An 18,282-nucleotide genomic window follows, 5' to 3' on the forward strand; every position below is an offset into this window, starting at 1 on the left:
AGAACAGGGAACCTGGAAAAAACAGAAAAGAAAACACGGATGTCAAAACACACGCGAATAACAAACAAGAACTAAAATAAAGAATTCTAGGAAAACACTGAACAACAGACAAGAAACTTTTATCTGGAGAGCAAGAGTTCTGCAGATCCGTTGATGGTCCATGTGGGAGAAAAGAGAAAGTAACACCAAAATAGAAGAATAATAAAAGAGATGCGTCACATTATCTTCTGCTCCTCCATCTCTATTCACGTCGAAATGTGTCTTTGAAAACCTTTTTTGGTCGAGATACGAGAGTTAATCAAATTGATAAGAATCTCTTCACACGACTGTGTCCAGAGCAACAAACAACAACAACTGACTCTGATCTTGAGATAAAAGATTCTGTAAAAATGTATAAAATAAAAAGATTCATGTTTGACTCATTTTCGTCTCATTATGTCGCTGAGATAGAAACAACCTCACGACAGAAAAGTCTTTAATCATTGAAACCATGTGATCGTGTGCGACTAGTTTTCCTTCTTATCTCCAGAAACACTTGACTTTACAATCTCGGTAATATCTTGTTTTATTGTTGTTTTATTGTTGTTTTATTGTTGTTTTATTGCTGCTCTTCAGCCCAACAAGAACTTTGAACGTCCGCGTGTCGGATTGTCAGTCAAAATAGAAAATAACATTCAAGAAGGGGAGGAAAAGGGGGGAGGACGAGGTGGAAGGAAGAGGGGGATGAAGAGGGAGGGAGGGAAGAAGAGGAGGAAGGGGTGGGAGAAAAAGGAGAGAGGAAGAGGAAAAGGTGGGACAAGGATGAGGGAGAAAGAGGAGGAAGAGGAAGGAGAGAAAGGGGGAGGAAGAGGAGGAAGATGAAGAGAGAAAGGGGGAGGAAGATGAAGAGAGAAAGGGGGAGGAAGAGGAAGGAGATAAAGGGGGAGGAAGAGGAAGAGTCTCAGTCTCTCTCCAGACACTGCATGTTAGAAGCTGTTGGTGTCAACATGTCTTGCTGCCGATGGTTGTTGGTTCTACTCTCTCTGACAGGTATGAGTGACTTTTGATCCTGTTTCAGTAGAAACTACTTACTATTTACTACTTACTATTACTACTTACTACTTACTACTTACTACTTACTTTTACTACTTACTACTTACTACTTACTACTTACTACTTACTATTACTACTACTTACTACTTACTACTTACTATTACTACTTACTACTTACTACTTACTTCCTACTATTACTACTTACTACTTACTACTTACTACTTACTATTACTACTTACTACTTACTACTTACTACTTACTTCTTACTATTACTACTTACTACTTACTATTACTACTTACTACTAACTACTTACTACTTACTATTACTACTTAATATTACTACTTACTATTTCTACTTACTACTTACTATTACTACTTACTATTACTACTTACTATTACTACTTACTACTTATTACTAACTACTTACTACTTACTATTACTGCTTACTATTACAACTTACTACTTACTATTACTAGTTAATATTACTACTTACTATTACTACACACTACTTACTATTTCTACTTACTATTACTACTTACTATTACTACTTACTACTTACTATTACTACTTACTATTACTACTTACTACTTACTATTTCTACTTACTACTTACTATTACTACTTACTATTATTACTTACTATTACTATTACTATTTCTACTTACTACTTACTACTTACTACTTACTATTACTACTTACTATTACTACTTACTATTTACTACTTACTATTTCTACTTACTACTTACTACTTACTACTTACTACTTACTATTACAACTTACTATTATTACTTACTATTACTATTACTATTTCTACTTACTACTTACTATTACTACTTACTACTTACTACTTACTATGACTACTTACTATTACTACTTACTATTACAACTTACTATTATTACTTACTATTACTATTACTATTTCTACTTACTACTTACTACTTATTACTTACTACTTACTACTTACTACTTACTACTTACTATTACTACTTACTACTTTCTATTACTACTTACTATTACTACTTACTATTACTACTTACTATTACTACTTACTATTACAACTTACTACTTACTATTACTACTTACTATTACTACTTACTATCACTACCTACTACTTACTATCACTACCTACTACTTACTATTACTGCTCAATACTTACTATTACTACTTAATACTTAATACTGAGAGGAGATCATTGAACAAACTACTGTCATGATGATGACATCATCCTCTGAACACTGTCATCAGTGAGCAGAGAAGCAGATGAAGCACGAATTCTCCTTCCCAGGTGCAACACTAATAGACTCAGGGACTCATTCATTCCTCGTGTTATTAAATTGTACAATTCTGAGTTTTGAGGCATAAGTGAAAGTATCTTGATGTTCTATGTTAGTCTTTGTCTTTGTTATTTTTCTATGATCTATGTTCTTTATCTTTATCTTTAGACTTAGATTGTATCATCTTGTTCTTTCTCTTTATTTCTCTATGTTCTTGTTCTTATTTTATTTTTATTTTTATTTTTATTTTTATTTATTTTTTATTTTTTATGAAAAATTGCTGTATTTGTTGTGGATAATTGGAAAAAAACAATTTCCCGAAGGATACCTGCTGAGGATCAATAAAGTTCTACCTAACCTACAATACCTACTATTACTACTGGATACTTACTATTACTACTTAATATTATTACTTACTACTTACTACCTACTACTTACTACTTACTATTACTACTTACTACTTACTACTCTCTCATCCTTTTATTCTCTCATCCTTTTATTCTCTCATCCTTTTATTCTCTTATTCTTTTATTCTTCATTCTCTCATCCTTTATTCTTTTATTCTTTCATCCTTTTATTTTCTCACCCTTTTATTCTCTCATTCTTTTATCTTTTTATTTTCTTATTCTCTCATCCTTTTAATCTATTATTCTTTTACTCTTTTATTATCTTATCCTTTTATTCTCTCATCCTTTTATTGTTTTATCATTTTATTCTCTTATTCTTTTAATCTTTTATTATCTTATCCTTTTATTGTCTTATCCTTTTATTATTTTATTATCTTATCCTTTTATTGTCTTATCCTTTTATTCTCTTATCCTTATATTCTCTCATTCTTTTATTCTCTCATCATTTTATTCTCTCATCATTTTATCCTTTTATTCTCTCATCCTTTTACCCTTTTATTCTCTTATCCCTTTATTCTATTTTGACGTTGTTTGAACGATAGAAACCTGTTTGTTGAGCAGATCAGTTCATTGATGAAAATGCTGATGAAGTAGTTTCTTTAAAAACGTGCTGGATAAACATTTATGATTGTTTTTATGATCCTTCAGTTGATCTTATCTTCAGGTTCATGTTTCTGTCGAATCACAGTTATACGGTTCAATGACTCATTGACTCAAAGACTCAACGAGGTTCAGCTACATCGTCCAGCTCTTCCAGGGGCCACAAGAAAGACCCCCAGACCAACTGAAAGAGTTTCTTTAGCGGGTCCTGGGTCTGACCTGTGGTCTCCTATAGGATCCTAATCCAAATCTGAAGCCTAATCCACCATGATTTACTCTCAATGTTTCAAGATATGAGCTTCTATAAACTAACATTTTAAAGCCTTAAGAAGATTTTTTCATTTGATTCTTTTTTTCACTGTTTCAGTTTTTCTTTTGTAAATAATAGACGACATGTGTTCATTTCAGGCTCCAGCTCTGCTGCTGAGACGACGGAGAGGAACTGTTCTCTGACTCCTCCGGTGAGAACAATCTTTGGATGGTTAAGAGTTTGTTGTTAATTAAACACTGATGAGGCTGAACTAGTTAATGATTCAACCAGAGATAACAAGACATTTGACTCCAGTTTCCCTTCATTGAAGTTAACATGTGTGTGTGTGTGTGTGTGTGTGTGGGGGGGGCGGGGGTGTGTGTGTGTGTGTTTGTAGTACATCCCCAGCACAGCACAAAACACAACTCTGCAGCTGCAGGAGTTAAGAAAGTTGATGCTTCCCTGGAATATTTCTGCCTACATTATTCCAAGCACTGATGCTCACCTGGTATATCTGCACTTCCTTATCTTGTGTGTGTACATGTGTACATGTGTACATGTGTGTTCGTGTATGTGTAGGTGTGTGTACATGTTTGTGTGTATATGTGTGTGTGGAGATGTGTTTGTAGATGTGTGTATGCGTACACGTGTGTAGATGTGTGTGTGCATGTGTGTGTAGACGTGTGTGTGCATGTGTGTAGACGTGTGTGTAGATGTGTGTGTACACGTGTGTGTAGATGTGTGTGTAGACGTGTGTGTGCATGTGTGTGTAGACGTGTGTGTGCATGTGTGTGTGCATGTGTGTGTAGACGTGTGTGTAGATGTGTGTGTAGACGTGTGTGTGCATGTGTGTGTGCATGTGTGTGTAGACGTGTGTGTAGATGTGTGTGTAGACGTTTATGTGCATGTGTGTGTGCATGTGTGTGTAGACGTGTGTGTACATGTGTGTGTGCAATGTGTGTGTAGACGTGTGTGTGCATGTGTGTGTGTGTACACGTGTGTGTAGATGTTTGTGTAGACTTGTGTGATGCTGATCCATTGTGTCCTGCTAGAGCGAGTACATCGCTCCACGTGACGCGAGGATGTCCTTCATGACAGGCTTCAGCGGCTCCGCAGGTAAACTTTCCTCCTCATTTCAATGTTGAGTCACCTGTTCTTTTTAGAGACGAAAATGTTTGTTCATTTTAATGTAGCGACTGGAGCTCAGTTGTCTTCGTCCAAAAAGACATGTAACAACATCAAACACCTTCAAACTACATGAAGAACTGATGAAGAAACTTAATCAAGTTTTCGACGTTGAAACAGTAGAACATGTGAAGAACATGTGAAGAACATGTGAAGAACATGTGAAGAACATGTGAAGGAAGTTCTGTGGTGTAGTCGGTGTTGAGGGTCTGGTTTGGTGACCTTGGGATGAGTCACTGCTGTTTGTGGATGTCTTGGTCCTGATGACCTCATCACACTATGACCTTCAGCTCTCGCTGGGAAGGTTCGCAACCCAGGGTGAAGTGGCAGAGATGAGGATCAGCACCTCCAAATCTGAGTCTATGGTTCTCAGTGGCAACATGGTGCGGAGTCTTCTCCAGGTTAGCCATGAGATCCTGGAGTCAAAACATAACAATAAATATAAACTGATGTCATGACATTCAATAACAAGTTAAATAAGATTATTAAAAATATCTTTTCAATAAAACATTTCTTCAATTTGAGTCACTGATGATGAAGATGAAGATGAAGATGAAGATGAAGATGAAGATGAAGATGAAGATGATGATGATGATGATGATGATGATGATGATGATGAAGATGATGAAGATGATGATGATGATGATAAAGATAAAGATAAAGATGATGATGATGAAGATGATGATGAAGATGATGAAGATGATGATGATGATGATAAAGATAAAGATAAAGATGATGATGATGAAGATGATGATGAAGATGATGATAAAGATGAAGATGAAGATGAAGATGAAGATGATGATGATGAGGATGATGATGATGATGATGAAGATGATGATGATGATGATGAAGATGAAGATGAAGATGAAGATGAAGATGATGATGATGATGATGATGATGATGATGAAGATGATGATGATGATGATGAAGATGATGATGATGATGATGATGATGATGATGATGATGATGATGAAGATGATGATGATGAAGATGATGATGATGATGATGATGATGAAGTGTCTCTTGTCGTCTCCACAGGGACAGCAGTCGTCACTCAGACCAGATCCGTCCTCTGGACCGACAGTCGTTATTGGCTTCAGGCCGAGAGAGAGATGGATTGTAACTGGGAGCTGGAGAGAGACGGTGGGTTCGCTGTCAATCAAAACTAGGAGAGAGACGGTGGGTTCGCTGTCAATCAAAACTAGGAGAGAGACGGTGGGTTCGCTGTCAATCAAAACTAGGAGAGAGACGGTGGGTTCGCTGTCAATCAAAACTAGGAGAGAGACGGTGGGTTCGCTGTCAATCAAAACTAAGAGAGAGACGGTGGGTTCGCTGTCAATCAAAACTAAGAGAGAGACGGTGGGTTCGCTGTCAATCAAAACTAAGAGAGAGACGGTGGGTTCGCTGTCAATCAAAACAAGGAGAGAGACGGTGGGTTCGCTGTCAATCAAAACAAGGAGAGAGACGGTGGGTTCGCTGTCAATCAAAACAAGGAGAGAGACGGTGGGTTCGCTGTCAATCAAAACTAGGAGAGAGACGGTGGGTTCGCTGTCAATCAAAACTAGGAGAGAGACGGTGGGTTCGCTGTCAATCAAAACTAAGAGAGAGACGGTGGGTTCGCTGTCAATCAAAACAAGGAGAGAGACGGTGGGTTCGCTGTCAATCAAAACAAGGAGAGAGACGGTGGGTTCGCTGTCAATCAAAACTAGGAGAGAGACGGTGGGTTCGCTGTCAATCAAAACTAGGAGAGAGACGGTGGGTTCGCTGTCAATCAAAACTGACATGACAACGACTGAAACCATCGTCGTCGTTGGAAACAAACGTTTACGTTGAAGATTAGATTAGATCAACTTTTTAACTTCGACATCATCGTTTTCTTGCTCCTGTGATTTATATTCAAACTCTCTTTGATACACATGTCTGTGAGTCATGTGACCAAACGTTACTATGAAGTACAAGATAAAAACACTTTTGATCTTGTTTACAGACTTTAAAACATGCAGTATTTGAAACATTGAATATTGTAGATGTGGGGGCGCTATAAACACTTTAATCTCAGGGTTAGAAAATGATTATACTTATTTATACATCTCTGACCTGTCAATGTGTATCATCATTATAGAAACTTCCAGGTGTTTCTTATATTCAAGTACATATGTGTATATATATATATATATATATTTATATATATGTGTTTCTGCTTCGTCTCTCCAGGCTCTGCTCTGAGTGTCGCCAAGTGGCTCGTTGCTGAGTTACCAGCAGGAAGTCTGGTTGGATTTAATCCTTTCGTCTTCTCTCTCAGTAAGTCTTCAGGTGATTGATTGACACATGTCAGAAGTGATGTCACTCCAACATTCCTCCTCCAGACGTCCATGACATCTACTCCAGCGCTCTGGAGTCCAGCGAGCGCAGCCTCAAGTCAGTGCCTGAGAACTTGGTGGACGTCGTGTGGAAGGATCGACCTCCAGTTCCTCCTGCTGGTCCCACACGTCTGCCAGACCAGTTCATACGTGAGTCCACGTGTCCACAGACCAGTTCATACGTGAGTCCACGTGTCCACAGACCAGTTCATACGTGAGTCAACGTGTCCACAGACCAGTTCATACGTGATTCCACGTGTCCACAGACCAGTTCATACGTGAGTCCACGTGTCCACAGACCAGTTCATACGTGAGTCAACGTGTCCACAGACCAGTTCATACGTGATTCCACGTGTCCACAGACCAGTTCATACGTGAGTCCACGTGTCCACAGACCAGTTCATACGTGAGTCCACGTGTCCACAGACCAGTTCATACGTGAGTCAACGTGTCCACAGACCAGTTCATACGTGAGTCAACGTGTCCACAGACCAGTTCATACGTGAGTCCACGTGTCCACAGACCAGTTCATACGTGAGTCCACGTGTCCACAGACCAGTTCATACGTGAGTCAACGTGTCCACAGACCAGTTCATACGTGAGTCAACGTGTCCACAGACCAGTTCATACGTGAGTCCACGTGTCCACAGACCAGTTCATACGTGAGTCCACGTGTCCACAGACCAGTTCATACGTGAGTCAACGTGTCCACAGACCAGTTCATACGTGAGTCCACGTGTCCACAGACCAGTTCATACGTGAGTCCACGTGTCCACAGACCAGTTCATACGTGAGTCCACGTGTCCACAGACCAGTTCATACGTGAGTCCACGTGTCCACAGACCAGTTCATACGTGAGTCAACGTGTCCACAGACCAGTTCATACGTGAGTCAACGTGTCCACAGACCAGTTCATACGTGAGTCCACGTGTCCACAGACCAGTTCATACGTGAGTCAACGTGTCCACAGACCAGTTCATACGTGAGTCAACGTGTCCAAAGACCAGTTCATACGTGAGTCCACGTGTCCACAGACCAGTTCATACGTGAGTCCACGTGTCCACAGACCAGTTCATACGTGAGTCCACGTGTCCACAGACCAGTTCATACGTGAGTCAACGTGTCCACAGACCAGTTCATACGTGAGTCCACGTGTCCACAGAGCAGTTCATACGTGAGTCCACGTGTCCACAGACCAGTTCATACGTGAGTCCACGTGTCCACAGACCAGTTCATACGTGAGTCCACGTGTCCACAGAGCAGTTCATACGTGAGTCCACGTGTCCACAGACCAGTTCATACGTGAGTCAACGTGTCCACAGACCAGTTCATACGTGAGTCCACGTGTCCACAGACCAGTTCATACGTGAGTCCACGTGTCCACAGACCAGTTCATATGTGAGTCCACGTGTCCACAGACCAGTTCATACGTGAGTCAACGTGTCCACAGACCAGTTCATACGTGAGTCCACGTGTCCACAGACCAGTTCATACGTGAGTCAACGTGTCCACAGACCAGTTCATACGTGAGTCAACGTGTCCACAGACCAGTTCATACGTGAGTCCACGTGTCCACAGACCAGTTCATACGTGAGTCCACGTGTCCACAGAGCAGTTCTTACGTGAGTCCACGTGTCCACAGAGCAGTTCATACGTGAGTCCACGTGTCCACAGACCAGTTCATACGTGAGTCCACGTGTCCACAGAGCAGTTCATACGTGAGTCCACGTGTCCACAGACCAGTTCATACGTGAGTCCACGTGTCCACAGAGCAGTTCATACGTGAGTCCACGTGTCCACAGAGCAGTTCATACGTGAGTCCACGTGTCCACAGAGCAGTTCATACGTGAGTCCACTTGTCCACAGAGCAGTTCATACGTGAGTCCACGTGTCCACAGACCAGTTCATACGTGAGTCCACGTGTCCACAGACCAGTTCATACGTGAGTCCACGTGTCCACAGACCAGTTCATACGTGAGTCCACGTGTCCACAGACCAGTTCATACGTGAGTCAACGTGTCCACAGACCAGTTCATACGTGAGCCAACGTGTCCACAGACCAGTTCATACGTGAGTCCACGTGTCCACAGACCAGTTCATATGTGAGTCCACGTGTCCACAGACCAGTTCATACGTGAGTCCACGTGTCCACAGACCAGTTCATACGTGAGTCAACGTGTCCACAGACCAGTTCATACGTGAGTCCACGTGTCCACAGACCAGTTCATATGTGAGTCCACGTGTCCACAGACCAGTTCATACGTGAGTCAACGTGTCCACAGACCAGTTCACACGTGAGTCCACGTGTCCACAGACCAGTTCATACGTGAGTCCACGTGTCCACAGACCAGTTCATACGTGAGTCTACGTGTCCACAGACCAGTTCATACGTGAGTCCACGTGTCGACAGACCAGTTCATACGTGAGTCCACGTGTCCACAGACCAGGTCCACTTTAACCGTGTGACTTATCGTGTCAATGACTGTTGAGTGACAGTTAGTGCTTCTCAAACGAGCTCTAGTTTTACGATCACTGAGCGAACAAACACATCTGAGCGCAGACGGACAGATGGACCCGTGGAGAGGAGGATAAACATAATGGTCTGTGAGTCCAGGTCTGGTACTTTAGAGGCCATTAGCAGGTCATTGACCAGAGTGGTCTCTTTGCTGTGGTGTTCCTTCGAACCAGACTGAAACACTTGATCGTTACCATGGAGATAATGACAATCTTTGAGAGACAAAGTCGAAGTCACTCAAAGTAAAACAGGTGATTCACAGCATTGAGGTCAAGTTGACTACGTTTGTGTAGAAGTCGACCCACGAGTGTCTGTATTTGTCGTCTTTTGCTGAGAGAAAACATACAAGTTCAGCCAAAACTAGTAGAATAAACAGAAAACCAAGGAATGTATCAAAGACTAGAACATGAAGATGAAGATGATGAAGATGAAGATGATAATGATAATGATAAAGATGAAGATGATGAAGATGATGATGATGATGATGATGGTGATGAAGATGATGATGATGAAGATGATGGTGATGAAGATGATGATGATGAAGATGATGGTGATGAAGATGATGATGATGAAGATGATGGTGATGAAGATTATGATGATGAAGATGATGATGATGAAGATGATGGTGATGAAGATGATGATGATGAAGATTATGGTGATGAAGATGATGGTGATGAAGATGATGATGATGAAGATGATGGTGATGAAGATGATGATGATGAAGTTGATGATGATGAAGATTATGGTGATGAAGATGATGGTGATGAAGATGATGATGATGAAGATGATTGTGATGAAGATGATGATGATGAAGATGGGTTCAGAGGAAGTAGAAAACACATCAATGACTGGATGATTAAAAGTCTTTATTGAAGCTCATCAGTAACAGATCATTGTTTTATTATCAATGACATGAATCATGGAGAACATTCTTATTTTATATCATCGTCGACGAGGAGCGACTTGTATGATGTATGATGTACGATGACATGACTCCTCAGTCATCGTACAGTACGTCAGCGATCCAGAGGTTTCCAGATGTTTCCAGATGTTTCCAGCTGTTTCCAGATGTTAAGGAAGTCTTGTCTCACTGGGACCGTTATCGCTCCTTCCTTTGGCAAAAACACCTCTTTCCTAACTCCAGGTCAACAACAGTTACACAATAAAACATCGACAACATGTTTAAAAATGATACACAATAAATGAAACACTTAAGGGTTCAATAGGTTTTATGAAAAAGATCTTGTGTGAGAGAAAATAAAATAATCATGAAATATTGTCAAATGTTTGTCACATTTAAAGTTCACACACCTGAGCCCGAGACACACCTGGTCAGGTGACAGCATGAGTGACAGCTCAAGTGTCAAAGGTCATGTTTGGTCACCAGAGCGGAGCTGGCAGGAGAAGGTCGTTGAGATACGTGAGGTGATGAAGGAGGAGCCGCTTCAACCTTCAGCTCTTCTTCTGTCTGCTCTGGACGAGACGGCCTGTAAGTGTGAAGACCTTCTGTGTGAAGAGCATCTGTGAAGGTGTCACGTGATGACGAGATGTTTGTGTCGAGGGATCTTCAACATGCGCGGCCACGACATCCCGTACAACCCGTTCTTCTACTCCTACACCCTGCTGACCCTGGACCAGATCTGGTGAGTCACATGACTCGTCTCAGAAGACACTTTCATTTTCACGTTCCTCCTCTTCTTCTTCAGGCTCTTCGTCCACATGGAGCGAGTGTCTGAGGAGCTGAAGGTCTACCTGTCGACCTCCTGCGACGGACCTCTGTGTGTGACCCTGAAGACCTACGACTCCTTCCTGGACCAGTTCAAAGCATACGTCGAGCAGCCTGGAAGCAAAGTGTGGGTCGGAGCCGAGTACACCAACTATGCTGCGTACGAGACCCTGAGCCCGGTGTGTAGTTGTTCTTGTGTGACGACCACAGTTGTGTAGACGGTGAAGAAACACTTGTGTTGCAGGAAACACTCGTGATGAGCAAGTTCTCGCCCGTGTTGATCGCCAAAGCTGTGAAGGACGAGACGGAGCAGAAGATTCTGAGGGACGCACACGTAAGTCAGAGTAACACAACTGCACACGTAAGCTTATCAGAGTAACACAACTGCACACGTAAGCTTATCAGAGTAACACAACTGCACACGCAAGCTTATCAGAGTAACACAAATGCACACGTAAGCTTATCAGAGTAACACAACTGCACATGTAAGCTTATCAGAGTAACACAACTGCACACGTAAGCTTATCAGAGTAACACAACTGCACACGTAAGCTTATCAGAGTAACACAACTGCACACGTAAGTCAGAGTAACACAACTGCACACGTAAGCTTGTCAGAGTAACACAACTGCACACGTAAGTTTATCAGAGTAACACAACTGCACACGTAAGTCAGAGTAACACAACTGCACACGTAAGCTTTCAGAGTAACACAACTGCACATGTAAGCTTATCAGAGTAACACAACTGCACACATAAGCTTATCAGAGTAACACAACTGCACACGTAAGCTTATCAGAGTAACACAACTGCACACGTAAGCTTGTCAGAGTAACACAACTGCACACGTAAGCTTGTCAGAGTAACACAACTGCACACGTAAGCTTATCAGAGTAACAATACATATGATGTGTGTGTTTGTGTACATATGATTGAATGTGTGTGTGTGTACATATGATTGAGTGTGTGTGTACATATGATAGTGTGTGTGTGTATATATGATGGTGTGTGTGTATATATGATGTTTGTGTGTACATACGATGGTGTGTGTGTGTACATATGTGTGTGTGTACATATGTTTGTGAGTACATATGATGGTGTGTGTGTGTACATATGATGGTGTTTCACAAATAACTTAAACAATCAAAACAATACTTAATAAAATAAATACTTTAAAGGTCAAGATAAAACTGAGAACAACACAGGAGTCTCACTGAATCGAGGAAAAGCCTGAACAAATAAAAATGACTTCTTGAAGGAGTCAGTAGATCATCAAACACAGATGTTTCTTGAAGGAGTCAGTAGATCATCAAACACAGATGTTTCTTGATGAGTCAGTAGATCATCAAACACAGATGTTTCTTGAAGGAGTCAGTAGATCATCAAACACAGATGTTTCTTGATGGAGTCAGTAGATCATCAAACACAGATGTTTCTTGAAGGAGTCAGTAGATCATCAAACACAGATGTTTCTTGAAGGAGTCAGTAGATCATCAAACACAGATGTTTCTTGAAGGAGTCAGTAGATCATCAAACACAGATGTTTCTTAAATGAGTCAGTAGATCATCAAACACAGATGTTTCTTGAAGGAGTCAATAGATCATCAAACACAGATGTTTCTTGATGAGTCAGTAGATCATCAAACACAGATGTTTCTTGAAGGAGTCAGTAGATCATCAAACACAGATGTTTCTTGAAGGAGTCAGTAGATCATCAAACACAGATGTTTCTTGAAGGAGTCAGTAGATCATCAAACACAGATGTTTCTTAAATGAGTCAGTAGATCATCAAACACAGATTTTTCTTGAAGGAGTCAATAGATCATCAAACACAGATGTTTCTTGAAGGAGTCAGTAGATCATCAAACACAGATGTTTCTTGAAGGAGTCAGTAGATCATCAAACACAGATGTTTCTTGAAGGAGTCAGTAGATCATCAAACACACAGATGTTTCTTGAAGGAGTCAGTAGATCATCAAACACAGATGTTTCTTGAAGGAGTCAGTAGATCATCAAACACACAGATGTTTCTTGAAGGAGTCAGTAGATCATCAAACACAGATGTTTCTTGAAGGAGTCAGTAGATCATCAAACACAGATGTTTCTTGAAGGAGTCAGTAGATCATCAAATACAGATGTTTCTTAAATGAGTCAGTAGATCATCAAACACAGATGTTTCTTGAAGGAGTCAATAGATCATCAAACACAGTTGTTTCTTGAAGGAGTCAGTAGATCATCAAACACAGATGTTTCTTGAAGGAGTCAGTAGATCATCAAACACACAGATGTTTCTTGAAGGAGTCAGTAGATCATCAAACACACAGATGTTTCTTGAAGGAGTCAGTAGATCATCAAACACAGATGTTTCTTGAAGGAGTCAGTAGATCATCAAACACACAGATGTTTCTTGAAGGAGTCAGTAGATCATCAAACACAGATGTTTCTTGAAGGAGTCAGTAGATCATCAAACACAGATGTTTCTTGAAGGAGTCAGTAGATCATCAAACACAGATGTTTCTTAAATGAGTCAGTAGATCATCAAACACAGATGTTTCTTGAAGGAGTCAATAGATCATCAAACACAGATGTTTCTTGAAGGAGTCAGTAGATCATCAAACACAGATGTTTCTTGAAGGAGTCAGTAGATCATCAAACACACAGATGTTTCTTGAAGGAGTCAGTAGATCATCAAACACACAGATGTTTCTTGAAGGAGTCAGTAGATCATCAAACACAGATGTTTCTTCAAGGAGTCAGTAGATCATCAAACACAGATGTTTCTTGATGGAGTCAGTAGATCATCAAACACAGATGTTTCTTGAAGGAGTCAGTAGATCATCATCAAACACACAGATGTTTCTTGAAGGAGTCAGTAGATCATCAAACACAGATGTTTCTTGAAGGAGTCAGTAGATCATCAAACACACAGATGTTTCTTGAAGGAGTCAGTAGATCATCAAACACAGATGTTTCTTGAAGGAGTCAGTAGATCATCAAACACAGATGTTTCTTGAAGGAGTCAGTAGATCATCAAACACAGATGTTTCTTGAAGGAGTCAGTAGATCATCAAACACAGATGTTTCTTGAAGGAGTCAGTAGATCATCAAACACAGATGTTTCTTAAATGAGTCAGTAGATCATCAAACACAGATGTTTCTTGAAGGAGTCAATAGATCATCAAACACAGATGTTTCTTGAAGGAGTCAGTAGATCATCAAACACAGATGTTTCTTGATGGAGTCAGTAGATCATCAAACACACAGATGTTTCTTGAAGGAGTCAGTAGATCATCAAACACAGATGTTTCTTGATGGAGTCAGTAGATCATCAAACACAGATGTTTCTTGATGGAGTCAGTAGATCATCAAACACAGATGTTTCTTGAAGGAGTCAGTAGATCATCAAACACACAGATGTTTCTTGAAGGAGTCAGTAGATCATCAAACACACAGATGTTTCTTGAAGGAGTCAGTAGATCATCAAACACACAGATGTTTCTTGAAGGAGTCAGTAGATCATCAAACACAGATGTTTCTTGATGGAGTCAGTAGATCATCAAACACAGATGTTTCTTGAAGGAGTCAGTAGATCATCAAACACACAGATGTTTCTTGGAGGAGTCAGTAGATCATCAAACACATATGTTTCTTGAAGGAGTCAGTAGATCATCAAACACAGATGTTTCTTGAAGGAGTCAATAGATCATCAAACACAGATGTTTCTTGATGGAGTCAGTAGATCATCAAACACAGAGATGTTTCTTGAAGGAGTCAGTAGATCATCAAACACAGATGTTTCTTGAAGGAGTCAGTAGATCATCAAACACAGATGTTTCTTGAAGGAGTCAGTAGATCATCAAACACAGATGTTTCTTAAATGAGTCAGTAGATCATCAAACACAGATGTTTCTTGAAGGAGTCAATAGATCATCAAACACAGATGTTTCTTGAAGGAGTCAGTAGATCATCAAACACAGATGTTTCTTGAAGGAGTCAGTAGATCATCAAACACACAGATGTTTCTTGAAGGAGTCAGTAGATCATCAAACACAGATGTTTCTTGAAGGAGTCAGTAGATCATCAAACACACAGATGTTTCTTGAAGGAGTCAGTAGATCATCAAACACAGATGTTTCTTGAAGGAGTCAGTAGATCATCAAACACAGATGTTTCTTGAAGGAGTCAGTAGATCATCAAACACAGATGTTTCTTGAAGGAGTCAGTAGATCATCAAACACAGATGTTTCTTGAAGGAGTCAGTAGATCATCAAACACAGATGTTTCTTAAATGAGTCAGTAGATCATCAAACACAGATGTTTCTTGAAGGAGTCAGTAGATCATCAAACACAGATGTTTCTTGATGGAGTCAGTAGATCATCAAACACACAGATGTTTCTTGAAGGAGTCAGTAGATCATCAAACACAGATGTTTCTTGATGGAGTCAGTAGATCATCAAACACAGATGTTTCTTGATGGAGTCAGTAGATCATCAAACACAGATGTTTCTTGAAGGAGTCAGTAGATCATCAAACACACAGATGTTTCTTGAAGGAGTCAGTAGATCATCAAACACACAGATGTTTCTTGAAGGAGTCAGTAGATCATCAAACACACAGATGTTTCTTGAAGGAGTCAGTAGATCATCAAACACAGATGTTTCTTGATGGAGTCAGTAGATCATCAAACACAGATGTTTCTTGAAGGAGTCAGTAGATCATCAAACACACAGATGTTTCTTGAAGGAGTCAGTAGATCATCAAACACAGATGTTTCTTGAAGGAGTCAGTAGATCATCAAACACACAGATGTTTCTTGAAGGAGTCAGTAGATCATCAAACACAGATGTTTCTTGAAGGAGTCAATAGATCATCAAACACAGATGTTTCTTGATGGAGTCAGTAGATCATCAAACACAGAGATGTTTCTTGAAGGAGTCAGTAGATCATCAAACACAGATGTTTCTTGAAGGAGTCAGTAGATCATCAAACACAGATGTTTCTTGATGGAGTCAGTAGATCATCAAACACAGATGTTTCTTGAATGAGTCAGTAGATCATCAAACACAGATGTTTCTTGAAGGAGTCAGTAGATCATCAAACACACAGATGTTTCTTGAAGGAGTCAGTAGATCATCAAACACAGATGTTTCTTGAAGGAGTCAGTATATCATCAAACACAGATGTTTCTTGAAGGAGTCAGTAGATCATCAAACACACAGATGTTTCTTGAAGGAGTCCGTAGATCATCAAACACAGATGTTTCTTAAATGAGTCAGTAGATCATCAAACACAGATGTTTCTTGAAGGAGTCAATAGATCATCAAACACAGATGTTTCTTGAAGGAGTCAGTAGATCATCAAACACAGATTTTTCTTGAAGGAGTCAGTAGATCATCAAACACACAGATGTTTCTTGAAGGAGTCAGTAGATCATCAAACACAGATGTTTCTTGAAGGAGTCAGTAGATCATCAAACACACAGATGTTTCTTGAAGGAGTCAGTAGATCATCAAACACAGATGTTTCTTGAAGGAGTCAGTACATCATCAAACACAGATGTTTCTTGAAGGAGTCAGTAGATCATCAAACACAGATGTTTCTTGAAGGAGTCAGTATATCATCAAACACAGATGTTTCTTGAAGGAGTCAGTAGATCATCAAACACACAGATGTTTCTTGAAGGAGTCCGTAGATCATCAAACACAGATGTTTCTTAAATGAGTCAGTAGATCATCAAACACAGATGTTTCTTGAAGGAGTCAATAGATCATCAAACACAGATGTTTCTTGAAGGAGTCAGTAGATCATCAAACACAGATTTTTCTTGAAGGAGTCAGTAGATCATCAAACACACAGATGTTTCTTGAAGGAGTCAGTAGATCATCAAACACAGATGTTTCTTGAAGGAGTCAGTAGATCATCAAACACACAGATGTTTCTTGAAGGAGTCAGTAGATCATCAAACACAGATGTTTCTTGAAGGAGTCAGTACATCATCAAACACAGATGTTTCTTGAAGGAGTCAGTAGATCATCAAACACAGATGTTTCTTGAAGGAGTCAGTAGATCATCAAACACAGAGATGGTTCCAAAGCTTAGGAGCAACAGTCTGGAAGGATTTCTCTCCTCTGGTCCTGAGCCGTGTTCAGGAACCATCAGTAGATTCTGATCCACAGACCTCAGAGCCCGAGCTGGGGTGTAAGTCTGGATCAGATCATGAAGGTCTGAACATGAATAGATCTGAAAGAAAGAACCAGAATTTTAAAATGATCCTGAAAGAAACTGATGATGAGTTTGAAGGAGAAATGTGAGTTCTTCTTCTAGAGCGGAGAGACAGATCCTTCTTGTTTAGACATGAAAACAAACTGTTACAATAGTCCAGGCGAGAAGAAACAAACGCATGGATTATAAGATCCAGATCATGTTGTGACGACATTTTACTAAATTTAGAGATTTTTCTCAGTTGAAGGAAACAGTTTGTGGTCAGTTTTGCTCAGTGTTGAACTAGAGACGTTTGTCAAACACTAGGTTCCTCAGTTTGACTGAAGTACTGACTCAATCCTGAACTTTATCATCAACAATCATCAGAGTTTCAGTTTTGTCCACATTTAGCTTCAAAGTGTTTTCACTCATTGTTTGATTTCTAGCAACAATTGTCTAAGTTCAGCCTCTGGGGCTCAGTTGGATCAACAGAGCAGTAGAGCTGGATGTCATCAGCAAACATGTGGAAGAAACATCAGGAAATCTCTGAATGATTTTACCGAGGGGAATCAAGTAGAGCAAAAACAATAAAGGACCCAGAACAGAACCTTGAGGGACTCCACACAACGGATCTGCCGATTCAGACCTCATTTGATTGGCAGATACACTAAAACTGTGCCCAGAAAGGTATGATGAGAACCAGTGGAACATAGACCCAGACAGTCTTCATCCC

The 18,282-nt window shown here is 40.2% G+C and overlaps 1 protein-coding gene across 1 annotated transcript in view; it reads left to right on the forward strand.

The window, feature by feature from the left end:
• Window positions 1-893: 893 nt before the first annotated feature.
• The window catches only part of xpnpep2 (X-prolyl aminopeptidase (aminopeptidase P) 2, membrane-bound), a 28,040-nt gene continuing 10,651 nt past the window's right edge, over window positions 894-18,282 (forward strand). Inside the window, exons 1-11 of the mRNA XM_087798757.1 lie at window positions 894-1,029; window positions 3,720-3,772; window positions 3,959-4,069; window positions 4,614-4,677; window positions 5,785-5,889; window positions 6,961-7,047; window positions 7,113-7,256; window positions 11,009-11,110; window positions 11,183-11,264; window positions 11,328-11,526; window positions 11,592-11,681. Coding sequence (XP_087654883.1) covers window positions 963-1,029; window positions 3,720-3,772; window positions 3,959-4,069; window positions 4,614-4,677; window positions 5,785-5,889; window positions 6,961-7,047; window positions 7,113-7,256; window positions 11,009-11,110; window positions 11,183-11,264; window positions 11,328-11,526; window positions 11,592-11,681 — 1,104 coding nt within the window. The 5' untranslated portion in view covers window positions 894-962. The remainder of the gene's footprint in view (window positions 1,030-3,719; window positions 3,773-3,958; window positions 4,070-4,613; window positions 4,678-5,784; window positions 5,890-6,960; window positions 7,048-7,112; window positions 7,257-11,008; window positions 11,111-11,182; window positions 11,265-11,327; window positions 11,527-11,591; window positions 11,682-18,282) is intronic.

This window comes from Callionymus lyra, chromosome 9 (genome assembly GCF_982586985.1).
Source record: "Callionymus lyra chromosome 9, fCalLyr1.hap1.1, whole genome shotgun sequence".
Classification (NCBI taxonomy): domain Eukaryota; kingdom Metazoa; phylum Chordata; class Actinopteri; order Syngnathiformes; family Callionymidae; genus Callionymus; species Callionymus lyra.